The sequence below is a fragment of the Vombatus ursinus genome, unplaced genomic scaffold (assembly GCF_900497805.2).
Source record: "Vombatus ursinus unplaced genomic scaffold, bare-nosed wombat genome assembly UNPS02014828.1, whole genome shotgun sequence".
NCBI classification, from domain to species: Eukaryota; Metazoa; Chordata; class Mammalia; order Diprotodontia; family Vombatidae; genus Vombatus; species Vombatus ursinus.
The window spans coordinates 2,110,870-2,129,621 of record NW_020954606.1 but is presented as its reverse complement, the minus strand read 5'-3'; the positions used below and the strand labels follow the sequence as shown (position 1 = coordinate 2,129,621).

Below are 18,752 nucleotides of genomic sequence, written 5' to 3'. Positions count from 1 at the left end.
CTTTGACAAAAAGGGTAAATGACTTGCCCAGGGCCACACAGGTAGGAGTGTTGAGTTTGAAAATAAAAATATGAACGTAATTACTGCTTTTAGGCTTATCAACAAAAACCAAACTTCTTAACAGGCAAACTCATTTGCTGGTTTGGGAGCTATGGGTGTAAAACTACTAATTTCAGGTTATCCATCTGTCTAGCCACCCATCCATCCATCCATTCATCCAATTTCTCCTACTGCCTTTCACCGTTAAACTGCTAGAACTGAGGTGGTCTATCCCTGCCTGCCTCTGACTTCCCATTCCATTAGAACTGCTCTCTAAGGTCACCCAATGACCTCTTCATTTCTCATATTCTTAATCTTCCATGTAGAGAGATTATTACTTGTAATCTATACAGGCTAGCTAGGTGGCTCAGTGTATAGGGTGCTGGGTTTGGAAGTCAGGAAGACCTGAATCCAAATTCTGCCTCAGACACTTATTAGCTGCATGACCCTAGACAAGTGGACAAGTCATTTAACTTCTCAGCCTCAGTTTCTTCATCTGTAAAATGGGAATGATAATTATAGCACTTCTCTCACAAGGTTGTTGTAAGGATCAAATGAGGTAACATGTAGGTGTTGTGCAAACCTCAGAGCACTATATAAATGTTAGCTATTATTATTATTATTATTATTATTATTGTTATTGTTATTAGGTACTCTTGACACTAATAGATATCACTTTCTTTTTGAAACTGTCTTTTCTCTTGGCATTTGGCCCTACATCCTTTTATGGCTTTTCTTCTCTCTCTGCCTCTTCCTCTTTCTCCAACCCTTAACTGTAGTTATCTCAAAACTTTCATCCTTGGTCCCCTCCTCCTCATTCTATATTTGTTCCACCAGGAAGTTCACTACTCACAGTTTTAGCTACTACCTTTAAATAATTTCCCCAAAATCTACATCTCCATTCTGATTCTCTTACCTCTCTAATCTTATAATTCCAAATGCCTAAAAGACATCTCTGTAAGTACATGCCAATTTCTCCTTAAATGAAATTTTGAAAATTTACTTTCCCCTTGCCCTCCATCAAAAGAGGAACCCTTTCCCTATGTCTACCAATGATGATTATGAGCATCCTGGTCCCACAGACTCACAACTTCAGATTCATTTTTGGTCTTATTTCTCCTTCAATCCCCACATCAATCAACAATATATTAATACCTAGGGCCAACACCATACCAAGTACTATGAGAAATACACAAATATAAGATATGATTCCCTGGCCCTTAGTAGTTTATGATATAGAAAAATGACATTTTAAACTGTATACCAATTATAAAACTAGTAATTCTGAAATGGGAGAGAACAGACCAAGTAGGATAGAGTAGCTAGGGCAGGCTCCAAGAAAGAAGAAGGAACTGAGCTGGACTCTGAAGGATGGCTAACAGGGAGTGGAGGGATACAGCATGAGCAAAATCAAGTCAAGAATGGGTATGATGTCTACAGGTAGCAGGATGGGTATAATGTCTACCAGAAAGAAACAAAGTTTTGAATTAGGAAATGATGGGAAATAAACTGATAGGTAGAATGGAGATGAAATTATGGAAAGTTCTAGAAACTGGGTATGGGAGTTTAAATTAAATGAATCAGACAATAGGTAATCATTGTAGGTTCTCGAACAAGGGGATGCTTTCAGAAGATAAACTGGATATTGGAAGAAATGGTTGATCACTTTGGATTACTGTTGCAGTGATCCAGGTGTGAGGTGATGATGGTCTGCACTAAGGCAGAAGCTGTGGTAATGAAGAAGGGTTAACTCCTGCACATTACAAAGGGGGGGGGGATGAAGAATTATATTGAAAAACTGGGTTCACAGGATCATACATTTTAGAGCTGGAAGGGACCTCAACCCCTTCAGTTCACACATGAAACAGTCCCAGAAAGGTGAAGTGATTTGTTTTCCTTCACTTTTGTCCCAGACTGGTCCCTTTCACCAGAAGAGTTCCTGAGCCCTCTAGGTCAATCCAGCTTTATCACTCAATTCTCTCATGACCCAACCCAACATTTAGCCTTCTAAGAAAACTTCCCAGACTATACTCACCCCATGCTGATCACTCTCTAGCTTCTAGTTCCATTAACTATAATGTTACGTTAAGCACTAGACAGATTGGTGAAGTGGAATAAGGCCAGGACTTTCCCAGTCAGAAGACTTAGAAATCTCTCCTTTAACATTCACTAGTTATTTGCCTAATCATTTAACTCCTCTTATTTAACCTTAGTTCCTTCATATGTAAAATACCTAGAGAAATTAACCTACAGGGTGATTGTGAGAATCAAATTAGATAATGCATGTAAAATGTTTTACAAAATCTTAAAGTGCCATACAAATGCCAGCTACTATTACTGTTCATTATTATTGCGTAGTAATTTCTTCCATGATGTGTGACTTGGCTCTCTAGTGATAATGTAAGCTCCTAGAAGGCAGGTACTGTGTCTTCCACTTCTATGGTTACCTAATATATTGTCCTCAGAACACAGAGCAGTTGCTTAAAATATAGTTGCTGAATACATGAATTTTAGGGTTGTGAGCCAACAGAATGCTTTGCCTAGAAATTTGTAAAAAAAGGCAGTTATCTTTCCAGAATGGTTCTGCACAGAAATAGAAATAGGGAGAAAAGAACCTTTTCATCATCATTTTGGTATTTTGATTCTAAAGAAAGATGACTTTTACATAATCATTACAATTTTTCTCTAGCGTAGTTAAAACACTTTGACTTAGAAAAAAAGAAAGATCCAAGAAGCACATGTCTGTCGCTAAATATAATTCTAGTAATAAGGAATGGTCTACTGTAATGGAACATACTTCTAACGGATTGTATTCTCATTTTTCACTGAAAAACTGAAAATCTCACAACTAATAAAAGAGCCTTGCATACAAATTCAAGTACGCCAGAATAAAAGTTCTTCCCTAAAAAGCTACCACAGAAAATGACTACAAGCAGAATGACTTAAAACAGTCTCAAATATTATATTGTTTTAAATTCTGATTCCAGACTCACATACAATCCTGGACTGCAGCTCTTGAATGCCATAAAAAATGCAACAGGAAGAGACAGGCAGAACACTCTACAGCACATATTCCATATCTAAAAGCTCTCTGTACTGAAGGGACAGATATTAAGACTTCACTAGTCTTGAGAATGCATACCATTACAGTAAACTCTTCAGGTAAGAATATTTTTAGGTTTTTAGCCTAGATCTAGAGAAACATGACTTGACTATGGTGGCTGTAACACAAAGAACACAAATCAACTTTATGCAGATTTAGTCGGCCAGAAGGAAATGGCATATTTCAAAATGATGAAACCACAAAGGAAATTTACACTGAAAATTAGTTAAATGTTAAGAAAGCATTTAAACTGTCAAACTATACCTAAATATCTGTATCAAGTAATATTTTCAAAGATAAAAGTAGTTTTACAGGGTTCAGCATCTGAATAAAAAAATATTGATCTTATATCTATCTACAAGTCAGACAAGAAACTGAATTGCAAATTAGAGTTAAGGAAACTCCTTTTGCCAAATGTTCCAACTGCATGATAAATGAAATGTTATAGACTTGTTATTAAAGTTCCTAAACTATTTCTCAACCTCACACAGTCAGAAGCAGTAGGGAACTGGGGGGACCAGAAAGCCTACTTGGGAGTCAGGAAGCCTTGGGTTCAAGTCATACCTCTGACACATACTTGTACCTTATAAGACAAGTCACTAAATTTCTCATCCTAGGCTACTCTCAAAAGCTATAAATTGCAAAGAAGGTGCTGATTTGCACTGGTAAAGGAAGTTTACTCAAAGGAAAATCTAGTCCGATCATAGGTCCAGCCCTATACCACCTCATACAAAATTTAAAATATTTTAAAGTATTAAACAGAAATAAAAGCATAGCTTTACCTTTCTACGTGACTAGCTCCAAAGAACTGAAAATAAGTATTAATCAATCAGCAAGTATTTATGAAGTTCCTACTATGTTCCACATAATGTGCCAAGTGCTGGGGATACAAACAAAAAATAAAACAATCCCTATATGCAAAGAGCTTATATTTTAATGGAGGAAACAAGGATGTATAAAAATACATATAGCATATATATATATATATATACACTAGAAAATACAGAAGGTATATTTACAAGGTATAGAGATAAATAATATAATAGAAGGTATATATACCTACAAGGTAGTTGGAGGGGGTACTAGTAGCTAGGGGAAATTAGGAAAGGCTACATGTAGAAGCTGGTGCTTAAACTAGCTTACAAGAAGAAAAAGATTTTGTGAGGGTTAGGCAAGGAGAAAATACAGTCACAGCACAGGGGTCAGAGATGGGAGTATTGAGTGAGGAACAAAAGGGGAGGACAATTTGGTTCCTTCACTGTCAGGGTGAGGAAGTATTATCCAATACAGGTTGGAAAAGTAGAGTGCCAAGGGACCAAGTTGTGTAGGACTTTGAAAGCTAAACTGAGGAGTTTTCATTTGATCATAGAGGCAATAGGACACCAATGGAGCTGACTCGGTAGGGGAGTCACATGGTAAGATCTGTGCTTAAGGAAGATCATCCTGGCAGCAGGGTGTAGGATGGACTATAGAAGGGAGAGAGGAGGCTGGGAGACTAATTTCAGAGGCTATTGCAGTAACTTAGGTAAGAGGTGGTACAGGCTTAAACTAAGGTGGGAGCTGTGTGAGTGGAGAGAAGGGGTGACATACAACAGCCAGATTTGGCAACTAATTGGATACGAGGGATGAAGGAGAGTGAGGAGCTTAGGATATGGCTGATGTTACTAACCTGACAAACTGGAAGGATGGTGGTGCCTTTCAAACAAAAATAGCAAAAAGGGAAGGATTTGGGGAAAAGTTATAGAGTTCAGTTTTGGACATGTTGAGGTTAAAATGACTTTGTAACATAAAGTTTGAAATATCCAACAAGTAAGTGGTAATAAATGGTGAAGCTCAGGGCAAAGATTGTGGCCGTGTATCTGAAACTGCATCATCTGCATGGAGATAGATAACAGTTAAAGTTACAGGAGCTGAGGGGACAGTGGAGAAGCATGTGGTGCATGTGAATGGGCTAAGATGAATTATGAAGTACTGTAAATTATTAAGTCTTTTAAAGGGTGTTACCAAATAGGTGTACAAGCAAAAAATACGACTGGCTGGTTGATACAGCAAGAGCAAGAGCATCTGATGGACCCTCTCTTCTACTCGTAGCCTCTTAACGTCAAGAGAGAGGAAGACCTCTGGCCGCATGGAGGGTGAACTTCTGGGAGAACACTGGCCTCCAGGAGGTTCTTTGCCCAGGACGCTCTATCTCCCAACTCCAGGTATTTGCATTGGAATTCTCTCCCTTCTCACCTCCCCTGTCTAGCTTCTCAGGCTTCCACCAAGTCCTAGTTAAAATTCCACCTTCTATCAGAAGCCTCTCCTAATCCCCCTTAATGCTAGCTCTTTCCTTTTGTCGATTACATCCACCTAGTCTCCCCTATCAGACTGTGACCGCTTTGGGAGGAGGGGCTATCTTCAGTTTTTTTTTTTGTATTCTAGCACTTAGCCCAGTGCCTGATACACAGCAGGTGTTTAACACAGGCTTACTAACTGAATGACACTGACAAGAGTTGCATAAGTTGGACAGTCTGCTCTCCTGAAGGGGCCACCCACAGCCATAAGATCACAAATCCTTAGCTCTTAATAAATATTTGTTGATTGAGAACTGCCTAATTTTAATAATCAAGCTTGAAGGGGTGGATGAAGTCTCCATCTACCATGAAGAGAGAGAAAAATCACTTCCTTTCTTTGCAGATGTGGAAGACAGAGCACGGCACACTGCAAATACTGTTAGACATGGCCGATGTGTTTTAATAGGTTTGCTGAGCTATTCTGTTCCCTGCTTCTCCACTCCCTTTCCTTCTTATAAAGGATAACTCTCCAGGGGTGGTAAGGGAGGAGGGATATATTTGTAAATGAAAGTGATGTAAGAACAAAATATAGCAACAAAATAAAATGAACTGGTTGAAATGACCAGATCCAAAAATCAGTAATTAATAGGCTGGAAGACTTCTGGCCAAGACAGCTACTTGAATTGAGGTGGGCTACCCAGTTTCTGTATTTACTTCAACAAAACCCTGAAATTCCAACTAGATTGAACAATGATCAAGAAAACCAAGTACAGTACAGTGAGTAACTCATTCCATCTAGAAAGTACATATAAAACGTCAGCCAGCAGCTCATGGGCAATAGAAAGGACCATCAGCAAAGCTAGTGCCATAGACAAATAAGCCTGTAGCTTCCCAGGAGACTAGAGAAGGGCCAGAGATATTGATAGCCTGCAGGGCTTTCTACCCTGAGGCAGCAAGAGAGGAGGGCTCTCCCAGAAAACCCCAGGGTAACTGTAAACCTACCAAAGGGCCCTTAAGAGCCCTGGGGGCCAACGGTGAACTCAACTATGGTCAGGACAATCTGCACATCTCTTATCACTGGTCCTGACAGACCCCAGAAGGCCCAGAAGATTCAATGCTCTAAATCTCAAAGATGAAGGGGTGGGAAAGACTAACCCAGGAAAGAGGTTATCAGTCCAGGACCCAGGTGACTCAGGGCAAGGCTAAGCCAGGCTGACCACCCCACCCACAAAGCAAGGCACTAGGCAGGGCCAGTTCCTGGCATAAAGCCCTAGTGTAGGAAATAAAGCTGGAGAGATGAAAAAACCAAAGAAGACACTGACCAGTATACAATTAAAAAAAATTGTAGAGATCTCTCAAAAGGAGAGTCACTCTACAAAGAATGTAAACAGAAAAAAAAAAATGGATGTTCCACAAGAGCTACACAAATACTTAAAAGGAATGAATCAAGAGATTTTTTAAAAAATGAAATAAAAGATATGAAGCAAAGAATTGGAAGGAGAATGTATGAATTTTATGTCTTATAGAGTCTCTTTAATCTATTCTAGTTTTCAGGGAGTTCATTACTTGGATAACAGTAAAGTTACCACTTTCTCTTTGTAAGTCAAGAGCAGAACAAAATTCTTTGATCCTGAAGGGGAAATTAAAATAGAAAAAGAAAAGCAAAGAACTAGAATCTGAAAGGTTGTTTATCAGTTGGGGAATATCTGAACAAATTGTGGTATATGAATTCAGTGGAATATTATTGAGCCATCAGAAATGATGAAAGAGATACTTTCTGAGAATCCTAGGTAGTATGAACCCATGCAAAGGGAAGTATGCAGAACCAAGAGATTATGCAAGCATAACATTGCAAACAATGACAATTTTGAATTTAACAACTCTCATCAATGCAATGAACAACTATGTCTCCAGAAGGACTATAGTTAAAGGCAACCACCTTCTGACACAGAGAGACATAACATTTTTTAAGATGGCTACTACGTGGATGTTTGATTTGACTATGCTTATTTGTTACAACGGGCTTTTCACTCCCCTTTGTTGGGTTTTCAACTGGGAGTAGGTTAGGAGAGAAGAGGGGAGTCAGGTTTAGAAATACTGATCCCCCCCACAGGGTCACTGAGACAGATAGTGGGTTCCAAGTCTCTGGAGGTCTTCAAATAGTATCTAAATTCCTATTTGTCTAGGATGATTTGGAGGAAATTCTTGCTCAGGCAAGAGTTGGATTAGGAAAATCCTCCCAACTCCGCAATAATTTGATTCTATGTTGCTGAGAATCCCCAGCAGGTTTCTCTATTCAGCATGTTTCTAGGTTGCCTCCATCTACCATGATTTTATGCATAAGAAACTTCATACTGATTTGGGACACTTCCCATCTATCCCAATGCTATTGCTGACAGACTAACAAATTTTGTGGGCAAACATGGTCCTTGATTCATCCTAAGGCTGGGTCAAATGTTTCCCAAACTTTGTCTATGGAAATCTGGTGTTTGAGGACTGCTGATGAATTCAGCAGGTTTTCCTCTTCCCAGTAGAGAGCAGGTGGATTTTAAGAGCAGAATGAGTTCTATGTTTTGAGGTGTGGCCAATCTATTGATTTGTTTTTCTCCTACTTCACTTTGATGACAAAGGAATGTAACCTGCTATTTTGGAATTATTCATGCCATTCTTTCTCTACAGTATTAACACGTAGACATATCCATTTCACACTAATTTTATAAGAGGTGTAGTGTATATAAACCAGCACCATCATTGGCTAGTCTTTTCCTTTTTCTCCATCCAAAAGACTGAAAGGTGGATGGCAAAGAACTTCTTTTTCTTGTAACACAGAAAAAAACCTTAAAGTCTAATGATCCTTTTCACTGCTGCACTAGCTATTAGGATAAAGAGTTAGGATATAGAGTTTCTTACATTTTAGTAGAAGAGATTACATTCCCTCCCTAAGAAGTCTATTATACTACTTAAAGATATTACTTTTAAAAAAAACTTTTATTTTTGACAACTTCACCAACTAAAAAACGTGGCCAATGTAGTTAAATATCCAGTTGGGGAAGTATGCCTAGGGACAACAGTAGCAGTGAGAGGAAATGCTTTGATAAAACACCAAGCAGCCTTACAACCCAACAGCCTCATGGTGAAATCAAATATAACCCTCTATCTTCTTGGGTTCATGGGTGGAGTGGGGAAAATAGAATGACAGAATGGATATGAAATCTACAAGAAAATCCAGATTCTGGCAGAGTAAGCAGTTTCTTTATACTAAACTCTTACTAAATACCCCCTTAAAAAGGTCAAAGGGTCAGAAAGTCGTACTACCCAGCAGCAGCAGCAACAACAAGACTAATATTTGTATAGCCATTTTAGAGTTTACAAAGTACTTTACAAATCTCATTTTATCTTCACAACAGTCCTGGGAGGTAGTTACTATTATTATCCTCATTTTATAGGTGAGGGAAATTGAGTCAGAGATGAGGTGACTTGCCCAGGATCACACAGCTAGTTAAGTGTCTGAAGCTGGATTTTGAACTCAGGTTTTCCTGACTCCAGGCCCAACACTCATTCCACTATGCTACCTAAATGTATCATAACTCTTCTCTGCAGATGTCTAAGAATCACACTCAGCAATTTAAGTAAAGATATTATGCAGTTTGTCCAGTAAAGAACAAGTTGACTGATTTCTAGCTATTATAGCAAACCCAAAGATTCAAAAAGAGGGTTAAAAACAAATCCATTCTCTGTTCCACATAGTAAAAATGATAAGGTTTTTCTTTCTTTTGTTGTTTGTTTTGGAATTAGGATTTTAATTCCCCGTGTCCAAGATGGACAACTGTAACTTTAAGTCTTAAAGGGTTGCAAGGGCTACTGAAAGGTTAAGTTACTTGTCCAGGGGGACACAGCTAATGGGCATCAGGGGCAAAACCCAGATTTTCTTAACCAAGGCCAGTCTTCTACCACTATATTACACTGTCATTCTATAAGGAATACTACTAAATAATAGCTATTGAAAAAGAATATTTATTGTAGGTTGAACATTAAGAACTTCAAAGATTTTAGCACTGTTTCAATGTTAGGATTTTAAATGGCTCCATTTAAGAGAAATTTTTATCTGTACCAGTAGCTAAAGAAAAAATGAGTTCCTGTGAATCACCTTTTACTTTCTACCTGCTAGAGCACAATATCCTTCCCTTTTTTTCAAGAGATCCACTTTGACCTTTCAATTGCTTGACAAGTTTATCTGTCCCTCATAAAGGAAAACATAGTTCAGTTGCCTATGATCATGACCAATTGTGCTGAAGATTTAGAATGAAAAATGGCAAAATAAGCTTTGCTTAGAGGCAGGGTGGTACTGCAGAAAGAAGGCTGAATCTGACAGAAGGAGTCTAGGATTGAATCCTGGCTCTGTGATTTTACTACCTGTGTGACCTTGGGCAAATTACTTAACCTATCTGGGCTTTGGTTCATCTAAAAAATAAGGAGGTTGTAATAGGTAACTTCTGCAGCCTCTTCTAGCTCTCAATCTACAACCCTATGAAAAGGCATATGGTTTTATACTGAAAACTTAGAAAGCTTAAGGGAGAGTCCACAGATTTCAGCTTCTAAAAACACATCTGCATTGATATCATATACATATTGTAACTATAAAATGTAATAAGTTGGTTTGCTGATAGCTAAAGAAAACTTGGCATTGTTTTAACATATGGAGAATATTTAAGAGTTAACACTGAGCTTAAGTCATGGTTATCCCAACACTAACATGGATCTACAGAATGTTTTCCACCCACTAGATATTTTAGAAGAAAAGCCCCACAATATACATATAGATACTACAAAACTGGATTTTCTATTTGTAAAGGATTTGTTCATTTATTCAGCAATATGTATTAAGAATAAACAGGGAGAAAAAAGGTTTATATTCCTTGTTAAAAACCGCAAACCATTCCCACACCATTAAAACCACAAATAATAGACCACTTCATAATTCTGATACCCAAAAGCCTTTCAACAAAGAAGCTGTCCTTCACAACAAATAAATTTATGATTCAATAATACTCTTGTTTTCTTTCAAGATATAGGATATGTTATTTTATAGCTCTGATACCAGTACCTTCTCATTAATATTTTTTATTGAAGCAAGAAATATCTATTAAATTACTCAACTATCCTTTTACAGTATGTGTTCCAAGGTCAGTCACTCATTCAACAAACATTTAATTAAGTGCCTACTATGTGACAGGCACTGCACTAAGCACTGGGGATACAAAGAAAGGCCAAAGCCAGTCCCTGCTCTGGAGCAGCTCATAATCTAACAGAAGTGACAACATGCAAACAACTATGGACAAATAAGCTACATACAGAAGTAGGAAATAATTAACAGAAGGGAGTCATTAGAATTAAGAGGGATAGGGAAAGGCTTCAGGTAGAAGGCGAGATTTTAGCTGTGACTTCAAGGAAGCCAAGGAAGCCAGGAGGCAGAGTTTTGTTTCTCTCATTTTATTGGCCTAGATCTGTAATCTTATCCTCTATCGCACAGATAAAATGCTGACAGGCAACATCTGTGGAAATGAAAAATATTTTTAAAAAGGCAGTCATGTAAAAGCATCTTCTCCAGATAAATATTTAGATGCCAAAATGAATAAGTGCATCTTGGAGGAAAATTTAATCTACTGGATTGTTCCTGCATAGATTTTCTGTTGTCAAACTCTCTTTGACAGGTCAAACTCTATCCAGTAAATAAGGTTCATTGTTTAGTAGAAAAATTTTCTGGCAGGTTACCTCAACAGACCATGAACAACTTTTGATAACTGGATCTCTATAACTTTTAAAAATGTGTAATAAAAATTTTATGTACTCGAGTACTGTGTGTGTGTGTGTGTTTTCAAATTTCCTTAAAGATCAAAAGACAAGGGTGAACAGAAATGGAGGGGCAAAGGAAAAAACAATGACTTTTTTCTATAGTTACATCAGACTTAGAAATGGATCTTCAAAATATAAATAAGGGCATATTCCACAGTAGTGTTACTTAACTTTAGGACAATCATGAATGACAAACTACAATGGTTATCTTCACATAAAAATAAAATTTTTCTATTATCAGAAATCTCTGAAAGTCTTATGTATAATTTATAGAGGTTTTGCAATTAAGGCTGTCAAAAAGGACTCAAAATCTCAATCCTATTAGCTATGAGAAAAAAGGGCAAAGGCAAAAAAATACCCATTACACCCAAGATTTCTTTTCAGTTTGACTTAAAAAAAAATAACAATTTCCTAATTTCACATTCTGCTATTTTTCTTGGTAGAAAAATCACTTTTCAAACCTTCACCCAAACAAACCACTGATCTAATGATCCTTTAACTTAGCTGAAAAAACTTAGTGCATGTCACGGAGCTTTAACATTGGAGGGATTGTTAAAAATCTAGAGTCAAGATCTGTAGATTTGCTTTCAGTCATCTAAAGGTCATTTATGGTTAGACAGCAGACACGTTCTCCAATAAGGAAAACTGAAGCATGACCCCATTTGTCTATATTAATAATTTAATTACTTGCAGTACCAGTAGAACAAACTTCTTGTTTTGCAAATGCTGGCTAAATGTTCTATATTCAAACAGAAGCAACCAATTACTTCTGAGTTTAAGTTCCTGGATTTTGATACATAAAGTTTTAAATCATTTACATATTCATTATTTAATGTGCTGTCTTTTTTTCCCCCCCTACCCCATACTTAAATGCCACCCATAGATTCTGTCAATTGGGTTCCAGGTATGACCTTCCAGGTTGTCAGTGGAATCCTTAGAACCAGATCCTCCTGAAGGTTTAACATAGCCCATTGATAGCAATAACTCCATAGCCAAGCAAAATAGAGAGCTACAGCCTTCCCAAGTAACTCTGGCCTGGATTATGCTTCATATTTCCCAACAGTGATGCTGACGTGAAAAACCAGTTAGAACTGTGCTACAATGCTACCTGCTTTTTTTAAAAAAGTTTTTTTTTTTTAAACAACACAAGGAGAAGGTTAGGTGAAATTAAGACCAAGTAATTTAGCTAGGTATGACATTTGTAAAAAATGCATAGAAATTTTCTGAAAAGATTAGGCCATTTAAAATGCATTATACTATCTCCTTTCAGAGACATCTTTTTTTACCCTAGTTTCCAAATACATCCAGCCAAAACTAAGAAATGGTCAAGCTGTACTCTATGTAAAATAAGGAGAAGGGTCTGGTTATTGCAAAATTACACCAATGACTCAACAGTTGAAAATTATATTTTAGAACCTTTGTGAACTTGGACTCTGATCATACTCTAACAAACTGTATGAACACTGCTTCTTCAATTTTTGAAAGTAAAAACAGAGATGTAAAGGCTGGATCCTGTGGTTGTCGCATATTGATAACTCTTTCAGCATTGAAATGTTCTTCTAATCATATGTGTGTGACTATATTTACATATGTATATGTATATACATATGTGTAATATTTCACCTTCGAAGTTCTCTAACTTTTTAGACAATCAGGATACTGCTTTTTAGAACAATCTCCTTTGTTATCACCTTTCAACTTTCAGTAATCATTGAATGATCTATTCCTATGAACGCTCTACTACATGAAATCTTTATTTCTGTTTGTCAAAAAGCCTGAGATCAAGGTTTTCATTTTAAATTATTTTAAATATAAAAATCCATATAGATAATTTCCTGAATGACAACTTTGGCTACTTTAAGTGAAGAGAGATTTTTGTTAATTGTGCATAAACCATATTTGTGGGAGGGAGACTAAGAAATGTTAACAAAAATTAGAAATAGAACATTGATGGGAGTGAGGGAAGAAGATAACAGTCAAGAAACAGAGCATTAAGTCAAATCAAGAAGCATTTATCAAATGTAGTCAATCCTACTATGCACCTAGCATAGTGCTGGGGATAGAAAGGCTAAAAGAGTCCCTTTCCACAAGGAATTCATAATTCTGCAAACAACTATGTTCAAACAAGATATATAGAAGATAAACTGGAAGTAATCTCAGCGGGAGTAAGATGCTAGCATTTAGGGAGAACCAAAAGTTCTGGCAGAAAATGAGATTTTAGTTTATCCTAACTCTTTACTAGAATACTTAAATGACCATTAATCCAATTTTGGAAACCTACCACGGTGAGAGTATCAACTAGTAGATCTGAGTATTTTACTTTATTTAATCTAGGATTCAGAATGTGTATCAGAGTGTATTATGGTTCTATTGTAAAGTAGAGTTCAATTCAAACATGTATTAAGCCCCTACTATGAGCAAGACATATTGTATAGATAATCATTTTGTTAGTTTAAGTGCTGAAAATTTCTGCTTTGGTAATAACTATTAGTACTTAAGTAGGTTGATTTAAGCCCTAATGCTGAGCAAAACCTAAAAACAGGAATTTTTAAATGCTTATGTTTGAGTTTGTACATTATTTACTACCAGGTACTAATAAAAACAAGATAGTTTTGTTCAAATGTAAAATTATTAGATTTTATAAAATAAAAGAATATGTTAATGGGATATTAATTAATGAGTATGATAATTATTCTTCCTTCTTAGAAATTAACTTTTACTCAGTCATACATTAAAAAGCTTAGGGAGCTTTAAAAATTAAAAAGATTTTAAATAGAAATACCATAATTAACAGGAAGTGGACATATTAATGATATTGCTTTGCACATAGAGTTTAATAAATGCTTTTTCATTCATTCATTCATTCATTCACTGAGCATCAAATGCCTTTAAAATTTTCGAGTGACAACAATATTCAATTGATTAGATTGGCAGTGAAATGAAAGTAAAACTTGCACAAGATTTTATATCTTCAAATTAAGTACTCAAACTGCAAAATGATTTTTACTAATGGTAACTGGCAAACTATTTAACTCAAAACCACTTAACTTTATAAAATTCAGTACTGCTCCTGGGGATGTAGTTAGGAAAAACTGATAAAATATATTAAAATATGCTTTTCCCCAAATATTGGCACATTCAGACAGCAAATTTTTAAAAATTTCATGTCTCATTTGTCCTTTTCTTTATCCAGCTTACATTTACCTGCAGTTAAGAAGACAGCTTTGCTAATGTCAGCAAATTATCCACATACTCATCTGCTCAAACATGTTTGGTTCATAATGCAAGTCAAGAAAACCTTTTAAGTTAACACACTTACACATATAACCTGTTTCAAACTGTTTCCTGGTTCAAATTGACTAGAAAATTTTTTATAAAACAAATTATCTCTATTGTGGCTTTTTACTCACAGACTTAATGTGTATACTTACTTAAAAATCACATTGCATAGGAAAAAACATTTAAAAATCATGCGGCATTATCCTTCTTTTTAACAAAACCGGAGAGCACTTGAATAACCAAAATCAATTAGTTTGGGATGTCTTCTGAAGCAGGAAGGAATTGTAATTTGAGAAATGAGAGATTTCAGAATTTTAATTAAAGCAAAGTGTTTTCACGAACTCTTTATATTGTATAGTTCTTTTAGGTTTATTCAACTACTACTACTAAGAACTTTCATTTTTTTCTACTTCACAGCTCCCAGAAAGAAGTTCTTAAATTCATCCCCTCAAAGCCTCTTAATTTTCAGGCCAAAATGGATTATCTTGGAAGAGTAATTCAAATGGACAAAGAACAAGCTTAATTTGGGGAAGTTCTATTAATTGTAATGTTGAAATTTCTGGCTCTTAGAAAGTATTGTCCCTTTAAAGTCCTCAGCCTGGGAGAAGTAATAATAATAGCTTTAACCTTGCCCAGCCTGAAGTCAGTTGGGGGGATGCTTGCAGTTCTGGCACCAGTCTCTTTTAACAATGAAGAACACAGGACGGGTGAGGGAAATTTTATATGGGAAACTGAAGCAAATTTTTCTGAGAGCATAGGCCTAAACCTTCTTTACTACTACACAACATTCAGATACATATATACACTTCCTAATTATAGTTGCAGTTTAAAGCCTTTTAATTTATTCCGACAAGGGTTCAGGGTGAAAAGAGAACCAGACAGGCATATTTTTACAGATCAGTATACTTCTTTGTGGGGGTTACTGCTGGGGACTGTAGCTGCTTCTTCCCTACCAATCACTTGGCTGACTAGAATCAAACTATTAGTCAGGAGGAAAAGGGTACTTTAATGCAGGGTCAATTCTAGGATAAATTTGTGTCTGATTCAGTCTTTGTGTCTGATTTAGTCAGCCACTGCATGGGAAGAGGTTGCATTGGGAAATAACCTCCCATTAGCTGGTCTAAAAAAGTCAATGTGGCAGCTCCCTAGTTTCTGATAGTTCCCCTACTTCTTGAAACTCTTCCCACTTCCTGATCCATAGTGCCTAGCAGCCTCACCCTGACTCATAGCTTTGCCAAGCATGTTAAAAAGTTCTGTTGGGGCTGTACTGACAGCTTGAGCTGTTGGTCTGGCCTTGGGATAGGAACTGGTTAAGCCCAGAGCTGGGCCTTGTCCTGTGGCAAATGCCAAGTCAGCAGGTTTCCTCCCCCTCCCCCTCCTCCTGCACCCAGGAACTATGCACAGCACTAGCAACAGTTTTTCCTCCAGCCTGGGAGATAGGAGAAAAGGGATCTTATGTCTAACCCATCCCACCTGGCTCCCATGCACAGGGAAATAAAGGGACAAGAAAAAACAACAAAATTTTCCGTAACACCTCACTCTGTCCCTACACAAAGAGTACACATATTCCACCAGTTGAAGATGGAAGAGGAAAGAAACTTTATGGAAAAAGCCCAAAGCTAACACCGGTAATACTAACCCCCTGACTGATCCAAGGACTCAAGTAAGCAGGCTAACCAACACCATAAAGTCACTGTGGAGAGGGGGTGATGGGAGAAGATTTCCTTCGCTTCTCAGCAAGGATGATGGAAGATAGACTTTTCCTGCTATCCACGCCCAGAGCTGAAAGCTCTGGGGTTCGAATTTGCTTGATCTTAACCCCATACTAGCCAGACATTAAAAGTAGTGAACATATAAGTGAATGCAGGAGAGAAAAGTAGGGAAAATAAATGGGTCTCCTTTCTCTGCCGCTCAGAGGTGGTGCAGGGCAGCACTGACTCTGAATCACTTAATCATCCTGCTACCCTCTAAACAGCACATCTCTCCTTTATGTCAGGGTGGTTCTCAGTATGAGAGTATGTCATTCTTTGTCATCCTTGTGTCCAGTCTTTTCCCTTCACGTTCTGTGTATGTCTCTGTATATCTTTCTGGGTGTACATATCTCTCTCCTTGCGAGACTGTCTTTTTTTCCTCTGTTAACCACACCTGTCTGTTTTGAGTCTTTCTCTCCCACCTCTACATGCCCATACTGTCACCCCCACGACATTGTTTTTGTCTATAATCCCTCTCCTTCTCCCATTCCCACTTTTCCTATACTTGAACTCATTCTCATCTCTTCATCTGCAAGGCTCTATGTCTTCTTCTTGCCTATCCTGCCCCCAAATCTGGCCTGTTTCCCTTTGCATTTCTTCTTCTCACCTTTCCTTTAGTATCCTTCTGAGTAACTTTATGAGCCAGTTCACATTTATCTGTGCCTCCCTCTCCATTCACATTTCTCTGTCCTCAACCATGGTGGGGCTCTTCCCAGATCCCTATCTGTTCTTCTGCCTTTTAACTCCTCCGTGCACGTCCTTTCACTCTGTGTCAGTGTCCCTCTGTACGTCTATATAGTTGTCTCTCTCTATGTGTATGCACTTCCACTTGTGAATTCATGAGTCCCTCTCTTCCCATGTAGAGTTCACGGAAATCTATGGGTTTTCCTCCCTGGGGGTGTCTCCGTGTGTACCTATGTACCTTCTATTGTGTCTACATCCCAGTTCCCGTTCCCGTGTGCACATGTCCCCGCCTCGGTGTTCTCTCTGTCTCTGTCTCGGGGTCGGTGTCTCTGTCTCCAGCCCACACTCCGGCCCCTGCCGCTTCTCTCTCCCATACGGGTGGGTGTCCGTGTGTCATTCATTCTGCCTCCACTTGGTGGGTGCCTCTGAATTACCCCCCTTTGCCCCCCAATGGGGTTTGGGTGCGCCTTTCCCTCCCCCCCATAAGTGCTGAGTGTCCCTCGGACAGCTGTTCCCAGGCGCGTCCGGCCGTGCCCGAGCCTCTGTCCCAACTCTGTCCCTTCTCCCGCTGTCGCCTCTGTCCCCGGTCTGCCGGGCGGGTCCCAGGCTCTGTGTCCACTCTGCCCGGGTGTTTCTCTCCTTTTCGCCGGGGTTTATGTGGGGTGTCTGCTCCCGGGTCGGTCTGCGGCGGGTCCGTCTGTGCCTCCCTCCCTCAGGGTCGCGTTACAGACGGGAGGACGCCCTCGGATCCCCGCTCGGACCCGGGGGAGCCTCCTCGCCCCCGCCCGGCTGCACCCCAAGAAAAGGGCATCCAGGACCGACGCCGCCCGCCGACCTGGGGCTGTCCGGGGCGGAGAGAATCCTCCCGGGGCTGAGGCGGAGAGAACACTCCCGTGAGGGAGGACGGAATCCTTCTTGGGCTGAGGCGGCGCCTGGCGCCCGCCCCGTGACTGTCCTGCTGGGACGGGACGGGACGGGAGCGGGCAGGAGCGCGCGGCGCAGCCCCGCTCCGGAGCGCCGGCTCGGCTCTGCAGCGCAGCGCAGCCCAGCCCAGCCCAGCGTGGGCTCCGGCTCCGGCTCGGACTCGGACTCTCACCTTGTGGGTCTGGTACGTCTCCAGCGCCCGGATCGCCGTCTCTGTGAGCTTCACATGCAACACGGTGATGTTGTCCTGGCCGAGCCTCCCGCACGATAAACCGTAGCGCCGCTCCTCCCGCAGACCCGCTGCCGCCGGCCCCCCCGCCGCCATCTTAAACTCCCCCGGGTGCTGCTGCTGCTGCTGCTGCTACTGTTGCCTCCACTGCGGCCGCAGCTGCTCCGGCTCCTGCAGCCGCCACCACAGCTACGGCCATCCCGCTGCTGACGTACTGTCATATACTAAGCGCAACTAAACCCTCCCGCAGCCCCGCGGCCGCCACGTCCCGCCCCTTTCCACTCCTTTCCACCCCGCCCCCCAGGCTTGGTCACCGCTTCCCGCCTCCTATCATTGGCTCTCTTACTTCAAGGCCCTCCTCCATTGGCCGCTCTCCACCCGGAATGGGGCGGGGCTTCTAGTGGCCTCAGTTTCGCTTAGGAGACTGGATGCCAGGGAGCAGAAGGACTGACGTAGAGGTGACGCGCTCCTTAATTATTTCTGACGTCACGCATGGAAGACTTGGCCGGTCGGCCGCAATTGGTTAGCCTGGCCAGTGGCTCTTATCCTAATTGGGTGGCTAGGCTTAGGCTCTGGTTACCTGGATCCGGAGCCCCTCCCAGTCAGGGAGTGAT

General features: G+C 39.7%; 1 protein-coding gene across 1 annotated transcript in view; it reads right to left on the bottom strand.

Moving 5' to 3' along the window:
• Positions 1-18,343, bottom strand: part of ELL2 (elongation factor for RNA polymerase II 2) — a 96,032-nt gene extending 77,689 nt beyond the window's left edge. Inside the window, exon 1 of the mRNA XM_027838493.1 lies at positions 18,082-18,343. Coding sequence (XP_027694294.1) covers positions 18,082-18,234 — 153 coding nt within the window. The 5' untranslated portion in view covers positions 18,235-18,343. The remainder of the gene's footprint in view (positions 1-18,081) is intronic.
• Between the last annotated feature and the right edge of the window lie 409 nt (positions 18,344-18,752).